We start from the raw sequence: 24,506 nt of genomic DNA, 5'->3' as shown, positions 1-24,506 counted from the left end.
AGGTCCCGCATCTTTCACAACCCGCAAGAAATTTTTCGTAGCTATTTTCCATGGATTCCTGTAAGATTTTCTGTGAATCGATTCCGATATGATCCAGTCGTCCGGTAAACAGATGTCTTTCTGCCTTCCGTATATTTTCACGCGAGGTGAATAATCGCCTAATTTTCATAAATCTTTCGTTCATCGTATCGAAGTGAATCGTATCGGTGATTTATACAGAGATATATCGTAATTGTGTACCGATACTTTAACGGTAGAAATAGATCGTAAAATAAGGAAAAATACGAATCGATATAATTTGAAATTCAGGAATTGGAGAACAAGTGTGCCAATGTAACACTTCTTTCTAGTCGTGTACATATAGATTTACCGATACAAAGTATTCGATGCGCAATTAAGAATTATCCTCTACGAACTATAAAAAAGTATCAAACCGTTGCGTTAACTTAGCTATAGCAAAACAGATTTAAAACCTTTCGAATAATCCATATGATATACAGTTTCCATCAGCTCGCGTTCCTTTTGTTCCATCAGATCTTCGTCCTGTACGGTTTTCGGAACAATTTTTTTTTCAGATTTGGACAATTATCGCGACTCTAGATGTTTTAAATACGTTAATTGTTCGTGCACAAATGTAAAATATGAATACACATAACAGGAGTAACGCAATATTGGAGTTATCAAGTTGGATCGCAAACGTAATCCGACATGCTCGAATTGTGCAATAAGTTATTTTGGAAAATTGATATACGATCACGGTAATAACGACGCGTAACGGAGCAGAGAATGTTTATTACACGATACACATCGATACTAATTATTACTATTATATTGTTCTTTACCTTGCTTAAATTTTCTCGACGAGTGTTTAAATACATTTTATACGGTCCATTTAAGATATTCAGAGGTGGAGGATACTCGGGTTCAGGTCTGTATTCTTTCCGCCTGTCGATCTTTTGTTCCAAAAAATCTTTCTTGTAAATCGTTACAAAATCGCGAATCTCGTCTTCCATTTCCATAAACATTTTTGTCTTTCGTTTCAAGACGAAAAGGACCGGCCGAGATAATTATACGTATAGTCATGTGTAAAGGTTAATAAAAAAAAGCTCCGAAGTTAGCGAACAAACTCGACGATTTTTAACACCGATGTCAAGGAAACGAACAACGCGAATTTCGTTTCGTTGCTTTGTCCGAGAAGATCGAAACGATAAAAAAAAAAAAAAAATGGCCATGAAAACGTTCAATCCTTGGAACCATTTACAATCTTTGAAAGTTTACTCGGATCCCCACAGAGGGGCTTTTCTTTTCGATTCTATTTATCAATATTCAATATGCAAACATATCGAAACGTACACGCGTGTACATACCGCTACACAAATATTTACGATACATGCGATATACGTATTTACGTTTGTACATATTTTAATTTTTCTTTTTTTTTTTTAATTATCCTTCTCTTCTCTTTAATCGTACTCGTCGAGTAAAAGGAAAGTTGAAATTAAAATTCGAAACGTTCGTCAAAGTTCCGAGAATCTTGATCGGTGAAATTTTAAGGGCGAGTGACATCACGGTTCTGGGAATTCGCGAAAGTAATTCTATTTCGATCGAAACTCGCGTAATTAACCCTTCGCACTCGAGGCTTCTTTGCTACCGGAACACCGACGCTTCGAGAAAATCCTTCGAGTCGTAAAATTCATCTGGAATGGAACATTTTTATATACTTGGCGTACACGCGTTCATACTCTACGAGAACGTAATATTTCAATTCCAATTTCAATTCCAATTCCAATTTCAATTTCAATTTCAATTCCAAACCACGAAGTTTTCCCATATCGAAAATAGTACACCGAATTAAATGGCGAGCGAGGATCTCCTCTCGACTCCAAAGGGTTAAGTCGTATGGTAATTGAACGATTAGAATTCGCCGGATTGGCGCGGCGAAGAAGACGGAAGTGGCTTGCACGAAATGACGAAAGAAGAAAGTTCCCATTCGGCGCCTAATGATTCTCCGATTTCGCCCGGTTCATTACGGTAGCGATGTAACAAGGGTTGAGTCATGGCACCCTTGTGTACTATAAACGCCAATTAGAACGCGACATCGAATTTCCCTGTTATAGGTGCGTCCTTGTTGGTCTCGTTCACTGTTTCCTCCTTCTTCGCTATTTTTTCCCCCCGTGCATCTTAAAGAGGGTTGAAAAAAATAGACATCCGACGGTCGAAATATCCTAGCGAGCGTATCAATGTAAGACTCGTTATTTTCTTTAATGGGGTTTGAAGAATTTTTCATTTCGCGAGGGGGAGATAGAAAATCAACGCGGTCGATTTATAACGTTCTTTTTCGTCATTTTTTCTTTCTCGTGCGCGCGAAAGCGTTACTAAGCTGCACATTTTTTCGGGGGAACAACGTGGTCGTTGTTTATTGGGTAAATAACGAATGGGACGCGTTCGTTCGTTTGGAAAACCGTCGAATAGTAACGGTGAGCGTTTCTTCCACGTTTCGATACGAAGAGAAAAGAGAGGGGATCTGCGAAGGGTTTTTTTTGTTTTTTTTTTTTAATCGAATACTCGGTATCACGTAATCGTCCGAAGATAGCATCCGGTGAACTGGTAAACGTTGGTCGTTGGAACGAGTTTTCAACGCCCCTCGCGATCGTTCGTCGTTGTTTGGAATTTATACGCGTATGGTTTAATTGCTAGAATAATACACATCGATCATCCGCCGTTATAAATAATGGAACAGGGTGCGCCGTTGCTCGCCGAAGACAAACGTTACAGCGACCGCGCGCAGCCAGAAATTTCGAGATAAAAGTGGTTTCGGAGAACGGAAACATTCTTTTCTCTTTACATCCGTATCCCCGAATAGAAACAATTTTACAACGCTCCACGATGCCAAAATCCAATCGAGAGTTCGCGAGTATCGGAATAAAGAGCATCGAAGATTACCGAGAATCGTTGCAATTTTTCAAAACTGGAGCGAACGAGATTCTGCATACGAGTACGAAAAATAAAAACTTTTAACGTTCGTTCGCGTGCAAGTTTCTCAAAAAGTTCTCATCAGTTTCGGAACGAACCGTGTCGATTTTATCGATAGCGACACCCGTTTGTTTAATTCATTTTTTTTGTTAAATTCGACGAAGAAACTTCTCGGTGTAAATCGTTCGAGGTTTAGTTTCAATCGCGAAGCGTCCATTTCGCGTAAAAATCGCGTACACTCGAAACTGTATAATCATCGCGAGAAAATACGCCAAAATTTTCGAAACGAGTGCATCGTCTGTTTCGTACAGCGCAAAGACCGCTCCGATTTCGCGGAAAGTTGCATTCTCGAAGGGGATAAATTATGAATTAATTCCGAAACGAACTCGTTACTCTGGATACGTGTTCGAAAAATTTTTTTTCGCGCGAAAAGTTGTAACGCACCGAGAGACGTATATTTTCGGATAGGGGACGCAACGGTTGATCAAACAAAATCTCGAATGCAAAAAGCTTGGTTCTGGTTCGTCCTTTATCGCGATGGATGCAGTTTTTCGCGTTAATTTACACGCGAGCCGCGCGCGTAGAACGGGATGTAATTTCGTGACTCGTGGCGTTGGTTCTGTCTGACGGGAAATAAAAACGGGTACGCCATATTTTGTCGGACGATGTGAGCCCATAGACGTTGGAAAACAACGCACCGTTGAATCGTAACACCAAGGGTTTTCTCATCGCGATGGATTCTCGCGAGATTCGACGATCGAAACTATCGAATGAATTCTATCGTAAAATCGAATATACCAGATAGACGATACAATATCGGAGCTTTTATTTTTCATATTTCAAAGTCCATTACGTAATATGTATTTATCGATGTTCATTATTGTGCCGTTAAATCGGCTTTTGAAAATGTTTACATAGCGACGACATTGCCGCGTATTTTATATTCGGTATTCTTCGCTGGTACGTTTCTCTTCAATTGCACGAAATGGCTCGTCGATTGTACGTTTATTCTATTTAATATCACGGACGCGCGATTAATTGCAATGGGTTCGTTTCGGATTATTTATTCGTAAAGTAGACTTTAGAATGGATCCATTTAAAAAAGAAAAAGAAACGATAATTTACGATCTGGAAGAGTCGTTTTCGTTGTATTCGTTTATACGGTATCCACGTGCTGTGCACACGTTGTTGCGCGTATACTTTGTTTTTGTAATTTTGCATCGTATATCCAAGATTTACGAAAGTCGTCGCGATGGATTTTCAATTATTCAAAACGATACAATCATCCCCCCGTTACTATCGATCCCTGCTCGGACGAGAATCGCCCTTTGGCGCTTATTTACACGCGTTTAAAGGTCCTTTTCCCTTTGATCGGGGAAAACACCGCACGAGGGAAAGGTAAGGCGTCGTGGAAAATTCAAATTCCACTTTTCACGGAATTAACGTTATCCCCGTGACCTTCGCGCGAAAATTGCGCGCAAAGGAGAACCGAGATTTCACGGAAGACCGATTTATTCGCGAAACGAGAATTTTCATAAACTCTTGGTTGCTTCTAAAAGCAATTCCTTGTTCCTGAGCGATCCATTATTCAAAGCTGTACAACGTTCAATTTAAATAGTATAATTCGTAAATTAATCAAAGCATTCGTTTCCCCGAGTTCCGCGCGAACTCGACGAAGTGTACGAACACCGTTTCGGTTAATTAAATCGTCGAATTAATTTTACGGTTGATCGTTCGATCGAAATTATGGAAAATTGTCGAACGAGCATTCGCTGTACCTTCTCACGATGAAATAAGACGAACAGGGTAAGAGAAACGGTCAATTTCAGCAAATTTCGTCGGCCAAGGTCTTGAGATCTACGGGGAGTCGTTTTGCGGTAAACAAATTTTTATTAGCCTCGTATTCATGTTTTTCTCGTGACTCGTCGTCTTCGAAACGATTACGGGCCAATCTGCTCGAATAATTTCGTTCGATATCGTCTTCGAAACACTTGTAACGTGTTACACAAGTTGGATGTCCGATGAAAATTAAACGAGATTGATTTTCTTCTATCGCGTCGTTACCGAGGAAGCGATAGTTTTTTTAATAAGTTCGAAATTGATCTTGATCTCGACGTCGTTTATTATTCCGAATATTATCTTCGAGAATTAACGATATTTTACGATACTGTTACATCGTAATATTCATCCACTTTTGTCTCTTAATTATTCTCGGCATTGTAATCCTTGCTTACTGATATCGTTCTGGTAATTTATTCAATTTATAGAGATACACTTTACAGAGAACCAATGATACAATAAATTGAACGTTAACGCTCAGCGTTTAAATCGTAGAACGTGTTTTACGTCTCGAGGATTTGTATTTTAATCGAAATACGTTCGAAAGTTCGGGGAAAAATGTATATCGCAATAATTGTCCCGTATCGAAGAAGGGGAATTTAATCCAATACTCGGATTCACGGTTAATTAATCGATCACGTTGAAACGTCACGTTTACGTAATTTATGTCAACGACGCAAACGCCATTCGATCTCAAAATATTTCTTGTCGATTGCGTAGCGTGGGCGGTTCCCCGTGAAACGTCGTTAATTAAATTTTTAACAAGCTCGTCGAACTCGTGTTTCGAACGCGATAACATCGAAAATGTAACGCGAGGGGAGGCCATCGCTCGTCGCGGGCTTTGTCACGTTCTGAACATTGATTCGTGTTTCTGGACAGCACGTGTCTTCGAAATTTCCACAGTCGTTGTTCAACCATTTTCTTACGCGAGTACGGTGCAGCTTGCTGTGTTCATTGTTCCGAAAATTTACGACGATGAAAACTCGATTTCGAATGAAACGACGCTGAACGTTACACGCGAATGCGACAGAACGATTATCCTGGTTGATTCGAAAGCAGTTTTTTCGAATAATCGAGCTACATTCGATATCGTGATACTTTTTCACAGAATTGAAACAAAAATCGTTGAAAATTCACGCCGTCGATGGGCAATTGTGCAATTCGAAAAACGATTACAACGTACGAGTAAAATTCAATTGTGCAATTCGAAAAACGATTACTCAACGTACGAGTAAAATTCAATTGTGCAATTCGAAAAACGATTACTCAACGTACGAGTAAAATTCAATCGTTCAATTCGAAAAACGATTACTCAACGTACGAGTAAAATTGAATTGTGCAATTCGAGAAACGATTACTCAACGTACGAGTAAAATTCAATTGTGCGATTCGAAAAACGATTACTCAACGTACGAGTAAAATTCAATCGTGCAATTCGAGAAACGATTACTCAACGTACGAGTAAAATTCACACTGTGATTGCTCCAAATCGAATTGTTCGAGCGAAGAAACTATTCCTACCGATTCTAATTTCCCGTTTGTGTATTCGTGATGTTCTTTGTCACATTTCCCTCAATCTTTTCGTGCGTTTCGTCGCTTATCGGACACCTCTCGCGGTCTCGTTACAATTTTCACCGAAGGCTTCGCTCGAATAACAGGGGATCCACCGTATTATCTTCGCTTCTGAATTTTAATCGGGACTAACGAGCACCATCGGAGTTTCAGATTACGAAGAAGTCTTCGACACGATCCACGAGTTATCGAAAAGTTGCCACGGGGTTATGAATAATTCGACGTTCGAAGTTTCTCCCCCCACGAATGGTAGCCCATTGGTTACGAGAACGTGGCGCAGCTCCGTAAGTTACAACTGACGTGACGAAGATTATTATGAAAAATAAGTTCTCGTTGGTTAAATGAACGTACGCGCGCAAAAAATCGTGGAAAGGTACCAAGCATCGATCCTCTGTACTCTTTCGTTGTTCCATGGAGGTGACAGAGGGAGAAATAAATATTCCGAAACGACGTTAGATTTATTCACGCTAGATTTATCAACACTAGATTTACCAAAAAGTCAAAACGACTGATTTCGATTGTTTTTACAAAGAAATTTATTTCAATACACGTAATCAATCTCACAAGTTCCTCTTTTCCCTCGATCATCGATTTTCCTGCGACACGTACGAGGAATACCTTAAATGTATCGAAATCTATTTGTAGTTATAAAAAAAGAAGGAGTTGCAGAACAGTGGACACGTTCTCGGGAACACCCGAGTCGGATGATAGATTTGAAAAATTAACGAAACGAGATCGAGAACAATATCAAGGAATATCGTAACACTGGGAATTTCAGTTACGCGCGTGTACACGTATTGCGTGAATAAACTTCGGGGTTAATTACAAACGACCAGGTGTGCAAACTAAACAGGTATACAACATAAACAGGCGTACAACGGAAACGCAAACAGTACCGCGCGCCGTGATAGTTTCGGTAAACGCTTGCAGTGTTTGCATCTTCGTATCGGGAAAAAAAAAACAAACGAAGAACAACGATGGGAGTTGCGATTAATTAAAAGTGAATTCACGAGCGAAGGAGAAGTAAAATTTACGAGCTTTCTCGTTCGTTTCCGAATCGTATAAGATCGATAAAGTTCTCGAGGAAATCTCGAGCGCGGGTTACAATTCGATTCGTTGTCGAGGTTTCGATCGAAAGGTCGTACACTTTCGACCACTTTCGTATTTTTATCCACACGTACGATAAAATTGTATCGAATAACTTCACGTGTACCATGTGTGCACAGTGTTCGGTAACCGGTGGTACAAGTCCCGATACAGTCACCCGACGTGAGAAAGTACGTTGAAAGAGGCTTTGTTTTCCTTGCTTCCACTCGTCTCGGTGTTCTTAAACATTGTTCACGGTATCGTTCACTTTTCGTCGATCTCGACGTCAACTCCACTGGATAGAACCAGCTGAATCTCACAATACCGTGCATCGATGCTTTCCTACGCCAACGCAAGTAGAAGTAACGAGTAATGGACAGACACGAGCGACGAGTACTCGATCGCTTTGGTACCTGTTGAACGTAATTTTCTTTCGTTCGATCAATTTTTCCGTACAGAATTACATCGTCGTTCCATCGACGATCTATCTACCGTTCGTACCAACTGGATTTATTTCAACGCACTTTGCGCGGTATACGAAATAAAAACGGTCAGAATCGCTGAATGTACAACGAACATTCATACTTTATTGCGAGCGAAGATACACAGTGCTTGTAAACTTTACACGGAACGTTCATCCGTGACCAATAGTTTCGCGACCAATTGCCCGATCAATTTTCCCGCGTAGAATCCTATCGTACCACCCGTCTTCGTATTAAATTTGTTTGCAGAGGACACCAAAAACAAAAAAAAAAAAAGAAAGAAAAATCCAACCCTATTCGGTCCTCGGTGAAAATCGACGTTCGCACGGTAACTGGTTGAAAAAAAAAGGAAAAAGAAAAAAGAAAAACATCCCTCGACTGGAACACAGTCCGAACGTCGCGAAGACGTGGATCACATGACAGGCCATATAATCGCGAAAGGCACAGCGAGAGTACCAGTTGCTTCGCAACCAGTTGCTCCTAACCCAAGGGTGGCGGCCACCCTGGCCACCCTGGCCACGGTGGCGGACGTGGTGCGGAGGGGGTGAGGTGTGTGGGTGTCTGGTATCGTTTTCCGAAAGAATCCCCGCGTCTCGCCCCGCTTCGTCGCCGGGATGGCCCGTAAAACCACCGGAACGGTGTCCAGACACCACGAACGACCGTGGAACCTCGACGAAGTCTTATCCGGAGTCGTCTCACTCTCCGCAACGAGATCCTCGTGGGGGCGAGTTGCCACGCCTCCCGCGTCTATATAAGCTATCGGGCCGACGTGGAAACCTCACTTGCACCCCGGCCACGGTCAGGAAAGGGTACGCGAACGTCCACGAGGATCGTTCCGTTTTCGTCCGACCGGAACGCGCACTCGACTCGAACCCGCAACTCGAATACAACCCCATCGACGAAACAGAGAAACAGACGCGCACCTACCTACGGAGAGTCGACCGAAGTCATGAAGTTCTCTCTACTGTGGTTGCTCTGCTTCCTGGTCTTCCTCGCCGACAGGACCCTCGGTAGCCCCTACATCGACGACGACGGTGAGTACACCACCAACCCCGCGTTCATTTTACAACGTGTTTATATACACCTCGGACGTCGTAACGATGGACCTGGTACGCTGGTTCGAACGATGCTCGTCCTCCGGGATCTACGGGAAGGGAGCGAATTAACGATCGATCGAGGGAGAAAAATTACATGTTTTTCTTCCTTGTAAATTTTTGAAAGCTTTTGTTTGTTTCTTTCGATAGAATTTTTTAAATTGCGCGGTGGAAAAGACTCGATGTACTTTAAGAACGGTTACACCTTCAGGATGGGAAGGGGCGAATTAACGATGGATCGAGGGAGAAAAATTACATGTTTTTCTTCCTTGTAAATTTCTTTCGATACATTTTTTTTAATGCGTGGTGGAAAAGACTCGATGTACTTTAAGAACGGTTACACCTTGAGGATAGCAAGGGAGCGAATTAACGACGAATCGAGGGAGAAAAATTAATCGTTTTTCTTCCTTGTAAATTTTCGAGAGCTTTTCTATTTCTTTCGATAGAATTTAGTGGAAAAGACTCGATGTACTCGAACGATGGTTACCCTCTGGGGATACACGGAACAGGATCGAATTAACGCGCGATCGAAGGAGAAAAATTGCGTTTCTTCTTTCGTATAACTTTTCGAACGCTTCGAGAAACTTTTTTCGTACTGTTTTTTAAAACACGTATCGCGAGGGAGTCGATATAATGAACAAAAATTCGATTCGAAACATTCAGGAACACTTAGATAGGAAATATCTGTAGTTATTGAAAATGAAATTAACCAGGAGAAGGAAACGGATAATACGGTTTTCTTTACTTTTAATTTAACTTGAGAACGTTGAGAAAATATGGTCCTGTATTAACGGCGATACCATTGTTATTTAGTACCCCTTAAAAATAAAATATGTTCTGCAGATTTTAGTCTAGCCCTTTGCGAGTCTAAGCTGGAATGGTAAACTGTCTGGAAAGTTTGTTTAGTAGAAACATTTAACAGTGTCTTTGATAGGCAGAAAAGGACGAATCGAAGAATTTGTAAAACTGTAGGAAATATAGAAATTCCAAGATACGCGATTTTAAAATCGAACCGTTCGTTACGAGCCGGCGCGATAATGAACGGAGATTTCAACTAGTCGTTCAACGTCATCGGACGTAATTAAATTACATACGCGGGTTAAAACCGGAACCGGGAACAATATCGTCTATTTCTAGAACAGAGTTCGATTTTCCATTCTTATTTCATGCCCCACGATCGGTAAACGAGTTTAATCGTTTTATTTCGGAGTTACGCAATTACCCAGGATCGACGTGCACTAATCGTACTAGTTCGTTAATGATTATTTATAGAGACGATTATCGATACGTTTCACGTTTCTGTCGGCGGTAACGATTAAAAACGAATCGACGGAAATAAACTCGTAAACGGTAAATAACTCGATTCGATTCAACTCCTGATGCATCGAGAGTGCAACGCGATACGTTTCCCGCATGGAAAAACAGATGCTCCGAAAGGGGTTGTAATAAAAGTCACGTTCGTGTATGTATATTTGGAGAAATTACTTATTCATCTATGAACGTGTTTTGTATGCAGTAAGACGGAATCGTTGCAGAAGCAAGTTGAAACCTGCGAGCAGACTGTTTCACATAGAGGTGAAAATTTTTATTGTATAATGCTGTATTATGTTTTTCTAATTTAATTTATACATATTCCTTAAAATATCATCTAGTATTCAGAATAGATAAGAATAGAATAGAATAAGATAATTTCGCTTAAATTTTGTCTCTAATTACTCCGAGGTCCCATTTCCATCACCTTTCGGTGCTCTGTGTGCGAAAAAAAGCTGCTAAAAAATCTCAAATTTTGCACTTGTGATTATCATTCGATTTGCTTATCGTGCCGCGAGTACCATTCGAGATATCGCTTGTCTGAATTGTCATTGCGGGGCGTCGAAGATATTCCGTGTCAGACCGCAGGTTACGGCTAGTGGTACGAACCCGTGCTTGGTCAGACATTGAATCTGTTGCGTCGGCTGCTACGTTGAAACGTCGTCTGTCACTTGCACAGGTATTTCACGAGACAATATGTTGACACAATGTTAAGGGTCAGTTTACATTCAATCTTAACTAAAAAAAATTACCATTAGATTGTTCGGAAAGTCGTTTCGTTTTCCAAAATGAAGAATATGTAATTTAATAAAATGTTTATAGACTCTAAAAAAAATCGTGTTTCATTTTCACCAACTAAAAAACGAAATAACTTTCCGAACAACCCAATAGTATTTTACGTACGTTCATCGATGTTGCGAGAAGATAAGCTCCGAGCGAAATTCTTCCCTACATTAAACTAATTATTTCGTTGGAAATTTGAAATAACCGTAGCTCGGAACCAAAATTTCTCGACGAACATTTTTTTTAAATTTCACAAATCCAATCACCGTTGGTTGCAATTATTTCTTAGAACGGTACCGTCGAAACTAAATTCTTTCTCGAGCGATCTCTCCCTTGAAATTTCATACCGGCACGCACAGGCGCGCGATCGATCCTAAATGAAAATTGAATCCCCGTTTAATAAAAACCACGGAATTTCTCCGTGCTCGTGATTCCTTTTTCAGACTTCTTTTCAATTCAGCCCGCGAATCGATCCGAACGTGTACATTCGATGATACGGGTTACGCAAGGCCGACGATTGCGAAGAAGATGGACTCAACGTTAAACTGGCAATCGACCTTGGGGGTGTCGGTTTAATTGAACGTGCGTTTAATTAACTTCGATGGTTTCTCTGGAACGTGTTGGAACCATCTAACGTGGAAACATCCGATAAAGTGTGGCGACGAGTGTGCTTATTTAAACGAATCCGTTGGATTACGAAGTTCCACGATATTCAAATTGGATCGAAGAGTCTCGCGTGAATTTCAACGAAGAGTTATCGGAAAATGTATTCGTTGCAATGCGACGGGGATGTTCATTGGTGAATTATGGAGGAAGTAACCGATCGCGGGATGAATGTCAACTTCGTAGTCTCGACATACGCTTTCGTGACCGTGTATACACGATTATTGCACGTTACCATAAAAAATGAAAACCAGAGATTTCAAGACGCAAATATAATACTGTGATTCGATTCTCTGCAAGGATTACAACTTGCAAAGATTTCGATGTCGTCCTCGTTTTTGAAACTCGAACCGTTTATCTTTATTATATTTTTCTTGTCTCAGTCCCGCGATTCGAATAAGAAATCGATCCTGCGACGCAAGCGTGAAACTCGAAATTTGAAAGTCCATTAAAATGATCGTTTCAGGACGCAACGATGACGAAGTGTTTTTCGAATCGTTATTCGTTTGATTAATAACGAAACGGCACGAGATTCGTATTAGCGCGTACGCGGAATTTCCGCGTGGACGTTTCCTGGATTTGTATCACGGAATAATCAGAAATCTCCCCGGTACCAGCACGAATATCATTACTCGTTGTTTCTTACGAGTTTCACGATGAAACGAGGAGTTTCGAGGAACTCGAAGCTCCCTGGAAAAGTTGTCACTTCGTTTACAATGAAACCTTTCCACGAAGAAGCTCTCATTTCGCCCACATCCGCGACACCGAACGCTGCCAATTAAAACTATGGATGTTTACAAACGGACGAAAGTATTGCGCGTCACTTTCGTTTTTTTATTCTACCTGCCGATACTCGCGACAAGTTTATTCATATAAAAGTTATCTATAAGTTATTATAAGACAATTATTAAAAATGAGAATTATATTTATTCGTTTCGATCCATTCTCGATACAACAATTAAACACGATACGTAGAACCGAACGATTTACCTTTCTCGTGAAAAGTACTCTTCGCAACATGAACGATAAATGTTACACTTTTGCAACAGGTAAGAAGAACTCGAGATTCGATCAAACTTATTTACGAGCTCATCTTCGTTTCATATATATTATTTTTGTAAATAGACACGTAGTGTAGAATACAAGTAAACAGACACGTTTAACGCTCGTAGTTCCGATAATGTGAAATTGTTACTCTCGTTGCAACGGTACGACGTTATCAGCGTTACTAAATTTTCGTAATAATTAATTTCTACCGTAACGATGTCTTTTTCTTTTTTTCTTAATTTTGATCGACCAGAGGAACCACCGTTCGAGAATGTATAATGCACAGGATCGTAAACATGTACAATCGATGGAATATGCAAACGATTTCGCGTAGCTTCCGGAGAACCGTTGCCCCGTAGCAACATTTCATAATTCTACGGTGAAAGATGGTGGATAAGGGGGGTGGGACGAGAATATTGAAACATCGACAGCCTCTCTGGGGTAAGCCGCCATCCGACAAGGGAACAAGGGCGAAAGAGAAACGCTGCTACGTTGGATTACCTTAATCCCGGAGGTCGCCGATGGGAATACCAACGACCAAGAAAATGGAGAAATGGGGATAAAGAATTGTCATTGCGTGTAGTATCTAGCGCAAGAATCATCCCCACTGGATCCTAGTCGGGATTAACCTCGAAGAATTAATGAACTCCTCGCCAGATTGCTGTTTCGTGCGTCCTCGCGGTGAGGAACAATTACGCTCGCGATTCAAGCGGACGGATTCTCATTTTTCACCGATATGAAATCCACGATGGGCAACCCGCAACGTGTGATACTTCGTACAGAAATTAAGAGCTAATTGAAACTAATTCGAAGCAATTGATTACTCGAAGCGCAGCGAGGGGAAAAAAATTGTAACTTTAGGTGTACTGGTGTCTTTGGTAAATTTTACCTCGAAATTAAATGTTGGGGATAATTGAAACGAATCTGAAGAGAAAATTTAAACAAAGTGGACCTTTTGTGTACTGGTATCTTTGAAACGATTTGCTCGTGAAAGAAAATTAATTTCTGTTTCGAATTCACTACCCAAAGGGTAGGAATTGTTCGCGTGTATTTATGGATTTGGAATATATATATATATATATATATATATATATATATATATATATATATTTAGTCCAAAGTAAACCGTGTCCTCGGTAAACAACGGAAAATCGATTTTTCCACCGTCCTTTCCGTCTCGAGGCTCTAAAAACCGCGTCAATGTTTGTTCCCAATGTTTAACAGGAAACGAGAGTTGTTCACGCAATTGTTTTCGCGCCGCTCGTTTCGATTAATGACCGTGCATTCGTTTGTCTGTTCCAGAGGAAGATGCACAGCAAATCGTTGATTCCGATTACTCAGACAACGCGTTGGAGAATCTGATGCGGGCAGCCCAACAAAAGTGAGTATTTATTACTTTATCGTAATCGATCTCGTAATCCCTCCTCCTTTCACTCCAAATGAAATTTTTCGACCCTTGTTTTCTAACAATTCACAATCTATTCTAGCTCGTGACTGACCTCCTCCGTAGAAAACTGCATGCTGTAGGTTTGACGGATTAACCCGTTGCGATTTAATGGCATGTTTCAGTGTCGTGTTTCTTAGAGAAGGAACGATGGAAAATGTTCAATTTAACATCGTCCGACACGGCGATAAATAACATTATTGGCGATTAAAAATTAAAAGTGACATCATTGGGCATTAAAGATGGTCGATACCGATGAAAGTAATTCCGTTGTTTTTTTTGGAAAGGGAAGAGTGAATTTTGCACAGAAAAAGTGGAAGTATACACAGTTCGATCACTCCGGAGAAACAAAAATGTTATCGAAGACTCCGGGGAGATCCTCTCCGATACATTCCAATTGTTCTTTGAAAAATTTAACGATCCCAAGGGTTCGCGAGTTGAAAAATGTTCCTTTTACATTCGAAACGATTTATCCACGTAAAAAATCACGCGAGAACAGTCTGTCCGCAACGGGTTGATTCTACTCGCAGATAATTGTATCGATTGACCGATATATCGCGGTACTTTCTTCCCCAATCCCCGTCTCGATGCCTCGATGTCTCTACAAGGCATTGTTTAGATTCCCCTAATCTCGAGTAGACGTACCTCGTTGATCTACCTGTTTAGGCGGGTCTGCGTGCAACGGGGAAGAAATTGCGACCACCGACCGAAGGACTGCTGCAACAGTTCCAGCTGCAGATGCAACCTGTGGGGTACCAATTGCAAATGCCAGCGAGTGGGTTTCTTCCAGAAATGGGGCTAAATCTTCTTCCACGGCGCATGCACTGATGCACAATTTGTACGATTTCCGTTCTCTTCTGGTCTGTCTTAATTCGTTTCGAGGTTTCCCTTCGTCCTTCGAAATTTTCGTCGCACCGCTTCAGGATGATCGTCGAGTGCAGTGCTTCAATGTTCTTTAGCTTTGGTCGTTTGCACGCGTCTCGAAACCGCGATCAGAGTTAGATTTCATTTCGCAGCGTTGATTGTTCAGCGCGATCAAAGGAGAGCGAATTGAACGTGACACGTGTCAGTGGTGATTTTCGAAACGCGTGCAACAGAGGGTGAAACTTTTGTACGAATGATTTCTTTCGGCTCGGCGATGTTCCACGTTAGCTTTGAATTATCGTCGACCATGTTCAACGAACGCGACCTTTGTACTCCATTTTTTTCATTTCTTTTTTTCTTTTTTCATCACACGTATCTTCCTAGCGTACAACGTTAAAGCGACGAGTCTCGCGGCGAACTCGTTTCTCGGTTTCGTTGTTTCGTATTTTTTTCGAGACCTCGCGTTATTTTACCACGCAAGTCTTCGGTTAATCCTCTCGCGGTGTCGGTGATACTCTTCTCGATACAATACGATTTTCCTTTCCCTCGATACGAGTTTCGAATCGAGCCTAACACTCTTCCGAATGTCTCCGATTAATCTGTACTTCGAGGCCTTGCGCGAATCTGTTACAAATAAAGAAACCCCACCGATGGGAACCGCAAAGGATCGTTCAGGCGAATCGTATCTTCCGCGAGTGTTCCTTCTATCTATTTTTTCTTTTCTTCTTTTTTTACTTTCATTCGTAGAAACAAAACGAGACTGCGAAGCGCGCGAAAAAGGGATTACGAGATGTGTATCCGGTGTTTGGGAAATCGAATCGTTGCCGTACGATACTCCAGGCCGATGTTAATGTACGAATTACTTTGTGTATTTTATGGTAATACGCGTACGGTTTGAATTGACCACGTGTCCTTGTTCCGTCGGTGCAAAGTTACTCGATTACTTCAGCTCCACCGTTGTCGGTAATCGTTTTACATTACGAATCACCTTCAGTTCCTATTCAGTTCCTGACGAAACACTATTCAACGCAATCGAGTATTCGTATCCGTAATCGGTTTACCTTCGCCGGGTATAGAAAGCAAATTGTATAAAACGAGCGTGGAAAAAAAAGCGTGGTAAATCACGTGCAATTTTCCACGTCAGTCTCGATTCTTCTCGGCGCGTTTGCTCGACGATCTTCTCTCGACCGCGCGCGAAAATTGGTTTCTTCGACGAATCGTTGGTAAAATTTCTCGGATACACCGCCCTCCGATTGGTGTTCCTTCTAGCCACTTTTTCCAATCGGACGGCAGCGTGTCAGCTCGTAATCGCCGCCGAGGACGATCGCGATTAAACGCGCAGAACAAATTGACATCGCGACGCATCGATTTCCGTAATCGAGCCACGGGACACGCGCGGCTCCGAAACGAAAATTATCGAACCGAACATTTCTCTTACTGAATTTTAAACGTACTTACCTACGTCTTATGCATACTAATTATAAATTTAAAATACAATAATGGATGTTATCGTATCGTATAGGAAGGTGGATGTACATGTACCGATGTATTATGGAAATATAATATATATTATATATTTACTAGTAACTGATTCTCTCGCCTCTATCCCCAAATCTATCTCAAGAATTTCCTCTTTGATCCCACGTCAAAGAACACGAATGAAAAGTTTCAATTTCTGAACGTAGCGAAACAATTAAACATTATTTCCGTACAATTCAATAAACGAACAGCTTGCGAACAAACGTCTCCCTTATCATCAATATTCTCGAAAAGCTGTTCCAATTCCTCGAATAAAGAAACTCGCTCCTAACGTAAATAGAACTTTGCGCTATGCTGTTCACCGTCTGGTCTTCAACGTCTACTGAAAATATCAACTCTGTGGTAGATATCTCTATCAATCGGAAAGTTCAACCAGAGTTTTCGTATTCAATGAAAAAAACCTCGATCAATCGCAAGTATCAATAATCAGATCATCGAGAGAACCTTCCCCCGGTAGCCATCTCCACCAGGAAGTTTCGCTCGAAATCTCTCCGGGAATAAATCTCTCGCGGTATCGAAATCGTCGAGGTAAGACTCTCGAAGGATCTTCGCTGGTAGTTAATTCAAACGTTCCATAAAATACTGGTCTATCGGGATTCCCTGGAAGGAACCTAATATTTCGTCAAAGCAAGGTGGTTTGATCGAGGTTCAGGCACGTCGATCGGGAGCGGAACGGTGACGCGGGGACTCCGCGATGCGATGCCGGTTAAATCAGGCAATTCGTAGGATAGGAGCGTCGCGGTGGTAAAGGACACGAGAGCTGTCCAGCTGAGTCACGGCGCTCGGAAACTCGGCCAGAACACGAAGGAAGACGGTCGGGTCTCGGAATCGGCCACGACCTCCCGTGGCACGGCACGACGTGCATCCACGCCGGTGTCGACTGGGTCGAGTAACTGGATCGTGACGTGCCACGAACGCTCGACTTCCAATCTCGATGTACTTGCCGGACGACCGCCAGGATATCGTTGTCCGAGGTACCGTGGTCCTCGTGGAAATCACACGGCGAGGGGTAGGGACCGCCGCGGATCGAACCTAGACGAACACGCGACGAACCGAGGGGCCAGAATCCCGATCTTCTCGCTGCGCTCAACGGTGGGGGAAAGAAAGGTTAAACGAGTTAACCTCCGGGGACCACGAGCGACCTACGGTCCCCTACCCCTCCGCCGGACCATCCGTCGTCGTAAATAATCTCTCCTCGTAGTAATGAAACGCGCGACCACGACCATCGAACGGAGCTTTCGGAATACGCCCACGAATCTCCACGACGAAAGAAGAACCGAGAGAGTTGCGGGGAGATCACCCACGGGACCTCGGGAACGTTTCCTGGGAGGACATCCTTGGAATTGAGGAAGCGATCGAGGACACGGAGGGAGGATCAGGTGGTGATGTTTGGAGAGGTTTGGGGAGGTTTGGAGCGGTTTTTTAATATTCGAATACACGGTTTTCGTGAACTGTGTTTAGTTAGCAGTGAGAGGGTTTTGTGTTTATTTGTGAGAGAGAGGGGTGGTGATGTTTGGAGAGGTTTGAAGAGTCTTGGAGCAGTTTTTTAATATTCGAACACTCGATTTTCGTGAACTGTGTTTAGTTAGCAGAGAGAGGGTTTTGTGTTTATTTATGAGAGAGGGGTGATGATGTTTGGAGAGGTTTGAAGCAGTTTTGGAGCGGTTTTTTAATATTCGAACACACGATTTTCGCGAACTTTGTTTAGTTAACAGTGAGAGGGTTTTGTGTTTATTTATAAGAGAGAAAGGGAGGGTTGCGCAGAAAGAAACGAGATACTGCAAAGGTTGTTTCTCGACGAGTCGCGCGATTAAATTGCACTTGTGTTCGATGATTAACCTTTAGCCGCTGAGATTGAATACCATCGAAGGGGGGAATAAAAAAGAGAAGGGAAACAGTATCTGGTGCGAGAGGAAGAACAACATTAAGGCGAATTATTTTGCCCTGGTTAAGATCGAATACGTGTTTGTAGTGTTCCTCGGGAAGCTTCTCGGCTAAATAGAATCCGCAATCGCTTATATCCCTGCGATGGATTATTCCGTGCAGGAAGTACACCGGTAGTGTATAATAATTAATATAATCGAATAGCTTAACGGCTAAATACATAATTTACAACGGTTGAACCACCGTGGTTACGTTTGTCCGTGTATTTACAGAACGCGGTATGTATTTCTAGCAGTTTCGAACGACGAAGGGAATTACGATAGGAAAAGTTGAAATTAATTGTACACGTAGACCCGGCGCGAGATTAAATCGATTAAACGGGTATGTTCGTCGAAACTTGTGTGCATTCCTCTCCGGGAAAATTACTGTCCCCGAACCTGATCCTTCAACAATTTCCAGCAACTTGTTACTTAAGATGCCGGAGCCATCGAGTTTGCGAGAATTTCTTTGCGATGTAATAAAGTTCGCTGTTGCGTTACGATTGCGATATAATTCGATCAAATCTAGATTATAGATCCTCCCTCCCCCTTTTTTTTTTCCATCGTTATTCGTGTTCGATGAACTTCGGTATAAAATGAAACAACGTCGAGAACTTCTCTTCGATTCGCGACTCGATCGGCTCGTTTTCACAGTATCGTACGATCATTGTTAATCGATGAAATTATTTCATCGATCGTCCATCCAGCGAGATTTGCACAACGAACCGATTCTCAGAATGGCGAGTCGACGTTCTCTTCGCCGAAACATCGAAGAATGCAGCGTACACTCGGATTAAAGCGACGCGTGGTCGAATATTCGTGTCACCGATGACGTGACACGTTGTTGGCGGATTCTTTTGACGGGACATGTCACACTTTTCGTCGTGCACGTTTCAGCGTTTCATTGGGCTTGGGTCAATTGCTTTTCCAGGTCGTGTCGTCCCTCGCAATTGCACCGACTGGAGTAATCCAGTTAAGGAAAATGAAGTGCTCTCCAGGGTGGCGAAATCCCAACAAACTCTTCGCTCGAGTCCATCCTGTACCGTACCTTTTCTTCACCGGTACTTGCATTATTATATCGCTTTCAACTCGTCGTCCTCATCACCGCGAAGCTTACGAATAATCGTTGGAAAAGTTCAGTCGAACGAATCGAGACAAAATGTGCAACGAAATCGAGAACTGGATCAAAAGATGCACGTTTATTGTTCCAAGGGAACAAGTATATCGGTACACGTTGCTTATTGTATTAATGACATCATTGAGTGCACCGTTCGCGTTTCGTAGGCATCCGAAAATAACTAATTTAAATAGGCCGTGACTTAGTAGAACGCCCAAGGTTGCTTGGGAAATAGCCGATCTTCGAAAATTAACAAATATTTCACCACAGCGCGCAACACTTCGGAACGCATCGACGTCGTCGTGAAAAATCAACGAAATTTGCACACGACTCGGGAATATTCGTAATCGTTACGGTTTTCTATGTATTTATGTATCTCCTTCGAATTTAAAAGAACTCGAAGTCGTGTAATAAGTTTCTTATCGGTAATTCGAATTTATTTCTCGCTTATCGATAGGTGTAGATTACAAAGGGAACGATCGGCGGTAGAAGGGAGGGACGAAAGGTTGGAATCACTGTCGAGAAGTTCGACGACACGGACACAGAAGGAACCATAATCTGTGGATCACGATTTGCACGAGGTTCGAGTTCAACGAACCTTGGCTCGATCTCCTACGGCGCCACCGTGTTTTTCGGTGTCCATTCTGAAGGTAGTGAAAGGTCAGGAAGGTCGCCGAAAGAAGATAAGCCTTTAAGATGGTAAAGAGACAACGAGCTAACTTATTGTTAACCGCGTACCTTTATTTCAAGCAAACATTGTTTGGTCTGCTTTGAAACGTGGAGCAATTTTATTTAGTCGATTATTATCTTACACAATGGATTGTGTTCGAATACCGAACACAATGGAAGTACTGAATTAGAAAGGAAGACTCCTTATTCGTCCGATCTCGTTTATCTCTTACAATTTAACCGTTGATATCGAAGGGTAAAAAGAAACGATACAAAATTACTATTATTGTTCACTTTACCTTCGGAATCTGGAAAACCGACGAGTAAAAAATTATTTGAGATTTCATTGGAAATTTGAAGGAACATCGAGACCGTTTTCCAAATACGTTTCTTTTCTTCGCGTTTCAAAAATTAGAAAAAAATACAAACGATGAAAAGTAAACATCGAGTAACTCTTTATTTAAGCACCAATCGATAGCAATGTTACTTTGACGAAGTAGACCAGAAACGGTCATTCTTTATCGCAAACGGTTTAATTGCATTCCTTTGTCCGCCGTTGCATTTCCTCTTATCCACGCGAATAATCTCGACCTTTTAAGTTCAGTGACCCTGGAAAGAACCAGCCGATCAAAGTGTTTGCATTCCCCATTCAGATTGTAACGCCTTTCCTCGCGAAGACCGTAATATCTCCGTCGTATCTTCAATTCTTCTAGGAATTTGCGTTACGTTTGTCGCGTAAAGGAATTTAAGCGAAAGAAAACGGGAGTAAAGATGGGAAACTCGTTCCCGGATTTAACGGAATTACAAAAATCACAAACTTGGGAAGTACTCGTCATTCCTCCTGTTCACAATCAAATTTTCAACCGTTTACCTCTGTTTACCCCTGCCTCGTCCTACTCCAATTACGTTCGAAATTTTCATCCTTTCTCGGAGAGTCAAGAAACGTGAAAATAAAAATACATTGATTGTGTCGATTTGCCGCAAGTTCGAAATCCTACGCTTATACTTCCTTGTGCAGCGATCGCTGCACTTATCGTTCCATATCGAAATAAATTATCCGGAAAACTCGGGGAAAAGAACTCACGGTTGGGTCGTAACCGTGTACCTTTTCAAGGATCGGTCGCACCTGTTGATTCTCATTCACCGACTCGATCGATGATCAGGAATTGCAACGGTAATAACAGCGATTCGTCTTACATAATTCCTCGCACTCTGCGTTACACGTAATAACATTCCACGGTGTACCTTTAATATTCGCGATACAACCGTGTACTCGTTCGTCCGATCCGTGGGATTTATCTTCCGCGAATCCGTTCGACCTTTATCGTTCGATCGATCGATCCTCCCGCCGCGGTACACGTGCTGCAAGAGCATACGGCACGAGTTAACGGTGGTTCGCTTTCAATCGTGCACCGTTTTGTGTACTCGTTAAATCACGGCTTCGATAAATCGACTTACCGCGTTGTGTCTCGACGTTGCGAGTTGTCAAACTTTTCCTCGGTCTATCGCCTTGCGTTCCAACAGGCCGAATCGAACATCGTCCTACCTGACCCGAACGAAGAGCGATTCGAACGTCATTTCGTGACGCGAACAAGCTTGAATTTGAACGTACGACGAACACACGGACCTGAAAAGTGCACGAATAACGATCGAACGAGGACTTTGTCGAGGACGATTTCGAAGATCGTCGCGTGCAACACGACGAGGACAATTTCAAACCTCGTCGTACGATGCGAACAAAGAAGGATGTTCAACGTTTCGTCATACCGACTTCAAGGATTACCACGTGCAATTCGTCACGCGTCATTCGCTGATAAATATGTATATTCTGGAACTTGTTATCTCCCGAGAAACAAAGTACGTCCTGTTATATTATTTTCCACACTATTGCGCGGTGTATTCCAATTCATATTCGACCGTTGTCCCACGGAATAAGGTATTAAGGCGAATCGACTCGAGGGGCCCTCTCTTGTCCGTATAACAATGGAAAATTGTCGCAGATTCCAGGTTCGTAGGAGACTGGTGGTCGTCCTCGCAACACCCCCGAGCTAACCCGTGCGTTTCACCTCGTCTCGGCGTGTTGTTGCGTAAGATTACTATGCGAGAGTGCAGCGAGTAACCTTGAGGAGCCTCGGGCGAGCTGGCTGTCTCTTGACGTCGTTGCCGCGACCATTCTCCGGATACTCTCTCGGTATAATAAAGCGTTACGTACTCTCTACGTGAACCGTTTTTAATGGGAAACAAGAGGTTTTTCAGTACACGCGAGGTTAAACACACAGAGACGCGGCTCCGAATGCGGTTGTTAATGGTGTTCGAGCGCTAGAAATATTTGAGCGGGCACTCTGAAACTCGAATGGTGCCAGACTCTCACCGAACGGAGTGTAGATGATAATTCTAGCGAGTTGAAAGGAAATGTTATCCGTTCGAATAATTCGATGTTAGAAAATAATGGAACTCGGTATTCAAGCGCTAGAAATATTTGAGTAGGCACTCTGAAGCCCGAATAGTGTCAGACTCTCATCGAATGGAGTGTAGTTGATAATTCAAGCGAGTTCAAAGAAATGTTATCCGTTCCATTATTAGAAAATAATAGAACCGATATATCCAAAGAGAAATCATTTCTTCGAGAATTCAAATTTTGAGAAGAATAAGAATTTTTCGGGTACGCAACTTCTAATGATTCGATTATTCGAAATGCTCCAACATTCGAGTCGAGAAACAAGATATAGAGCAAACGATAGAGCACGAGTTGAAAGTTCCTTACTCGAGCTTGTTGAAGGATTTGATTTTAGAGTAACGACCACAGATCGGTACAACTGTTCGTGCTGCTTTTAAAGACACTTAATGTTCGAGCTTCGAATCGAGTAACGACTCGTTTAATTACGTTTTAAAAACATATATCACGATGCTTGTTATCCGTGATAGATCGATCGGTCGATCTTATATTAGATCGACATCGACACCGACACTCGGTAACTCCCATTCAATTAGAGAGCTGTAATTGATTCAGTTACACTATGACGCGTTGAATAGTGAAAAGAAACAGTCTAGAAAACATCCTGGCTGCTAAGTAACACGGTGGAAGGTACGTAGAAAATCTTAATGGCAAACGTGGTACTATAGCAACGAATTCTAATTGATACGTAGAGCTTTCCAAACCGATTCAAGGAGAGTGGAAGAAAGCCAAGCAGAGCGCTAGATTCAAGTTTCTGTATTTGTACAGCCATTGAGAATACAAAAGTTGCCTAACATTTTTCAACCGTGAATCGAGTGAATGTGAAACGAACACGGTGACTCGAGAGCTCGAGAGAACTTCTATAGACTTGCGAAAGGGGGAAAGTTACAATGGATTCTAGACTCGATTGTTCCACAGCTGATGAACTTGGTCTTTAAACATTATTAATGTACTCCTTTTCCAGCTTTCGATGAACTTTTTCTACGATGTATCGAAAAATTATAACGTGACATAGTGTTCGAATATATAATACTATATTCCATCGTATCGACCCTGTATTAAATACACAGTATTTCTTTCGGTCCTAATATTTGATTCTCCCGTTGTCCAGAAACTCGATCCCCTAATTCGAACGTAATACTTGTTTCCCAACATACAGGGCGGGGTCGTACACTCAATTTAATTAAATACGCGATTATGCTACGACGTTGTATCGATTTCGTATTTCGTAGGATAATTCGTTGAATAGATGCAAAAAATTGTCGATAAATGAATAAAATTAGCTGCCGTTCGTTGCTGCGAAAGAACAGGGTGAATCACTTAACCCCGTCAACTCGCTACGAGTTAAGTGTTAATTACGTTGCATATTGCGCAAAATTCCTCGCTCGCTCGCTCGGTAACCGTATTTTTCTCGCGTTCAATTATTATTGGACTGCTCCCGTTGCATCGTCGTTTCAACTCGATCTGTTTACGTTAATATACGAACAATACGCGGCCGACCGGTCGATGTTTTGTATTTCGTTCGGGCGCATAAGGTGAACGATCAACAACGATTGCCAATATTTCCACGTGTACGTAGTCGATTGGTCGCTAGGTAACGTGTTTCGTTTAACGTTCCTGCCGTGCAAACCGCAAGTTTATTGCCT

At 42.1% G+C, this 24,506-nt stretch overlaps 1 protein-coding gene across 2 annotated transcripts; it reads left to right on the top strand.

Moving 5' to 3' along the window:
* Nucleotides 1–8,730: 8,730 nt before the first annotated feature.
* On the top strand, nt 8,731–16,728 carry LOC143150962 (xibalbin-1). Of its 2 annotated transcripts, none has more exons than XM_076319604.1 (3): nt 8,731–8,986; nt 14,153–14,231; nt 14,961–16,728. In XM_076319604.1, the coding sequence occupies exons 1-3, from the start codon at nt 8,902–8,904 to the stop codon at nt 15,094–15,096; spliced, it is 300 nt and encodes a 99-aa protein (XP_076175719.1). In that variant the 5' UTR covers nt 8,731–8,901; the 3' UTR covers nt 15,097–16,728. The 2 variants fall into 2 exon arrangements, with proteins under 2 accessions (XP_076175719.1, XP_076175718.1); XM_076319603.1 differs by having other exon boundaries at nt 14,934–16,728.
* Nucleotides 16,729–24,506: the final 7,778 nt, after the last annotated feature.

The sequence above is a fragment of the Ptiloglossa arizonensis genome, chromosome 9 (genome assembly GCF_051014685.1).
Source record: "Ptiloglossa arizonensis isolate GNS036 chromosome 9, iyPtiAriz1_principal, whole genome shotgun sequence".
Lineage (NCBI taxonomy): Eukaryota > Metazoa > Arthropoda > Insecta > Hymenoptera > Colletidae > Ptiloglossa > Ptiloglossa arizonensis.
The sequence above is the reverse complement of the archived record's forward strand: the minus strand, read 5'-3'. Positions and strand labels throughout refer to the sequence as shown.

What these genes read in the sequence shown, in the direction of transcription:
- LOC143150962 (XM_076319603.1), top strand. Translation starts at nt 8,902, where the DNA reads ATGAAGTTCTCTCTACTGTGGTTGCTCTGCTTCCTGGTCTTCCTCGCC. An exon ending in CCCCTACATCGACGACGACG is followed by an intron (nt 8,987 to 14,152) that starts GTGAGTACACCA and finishes TGTCTGTTCCAG; the next exon opens with AGGAAGATGCACAGCAAATC. An exon ending in ATGCGGGCAGCCCAACAAAA is followed by an intron (nt 14,232 to 14,933) that starts GTGAGTATTTAT and finishes AATCTCGAGTAG; the next exon opens with ACGTACCTCGTTGATCTACC.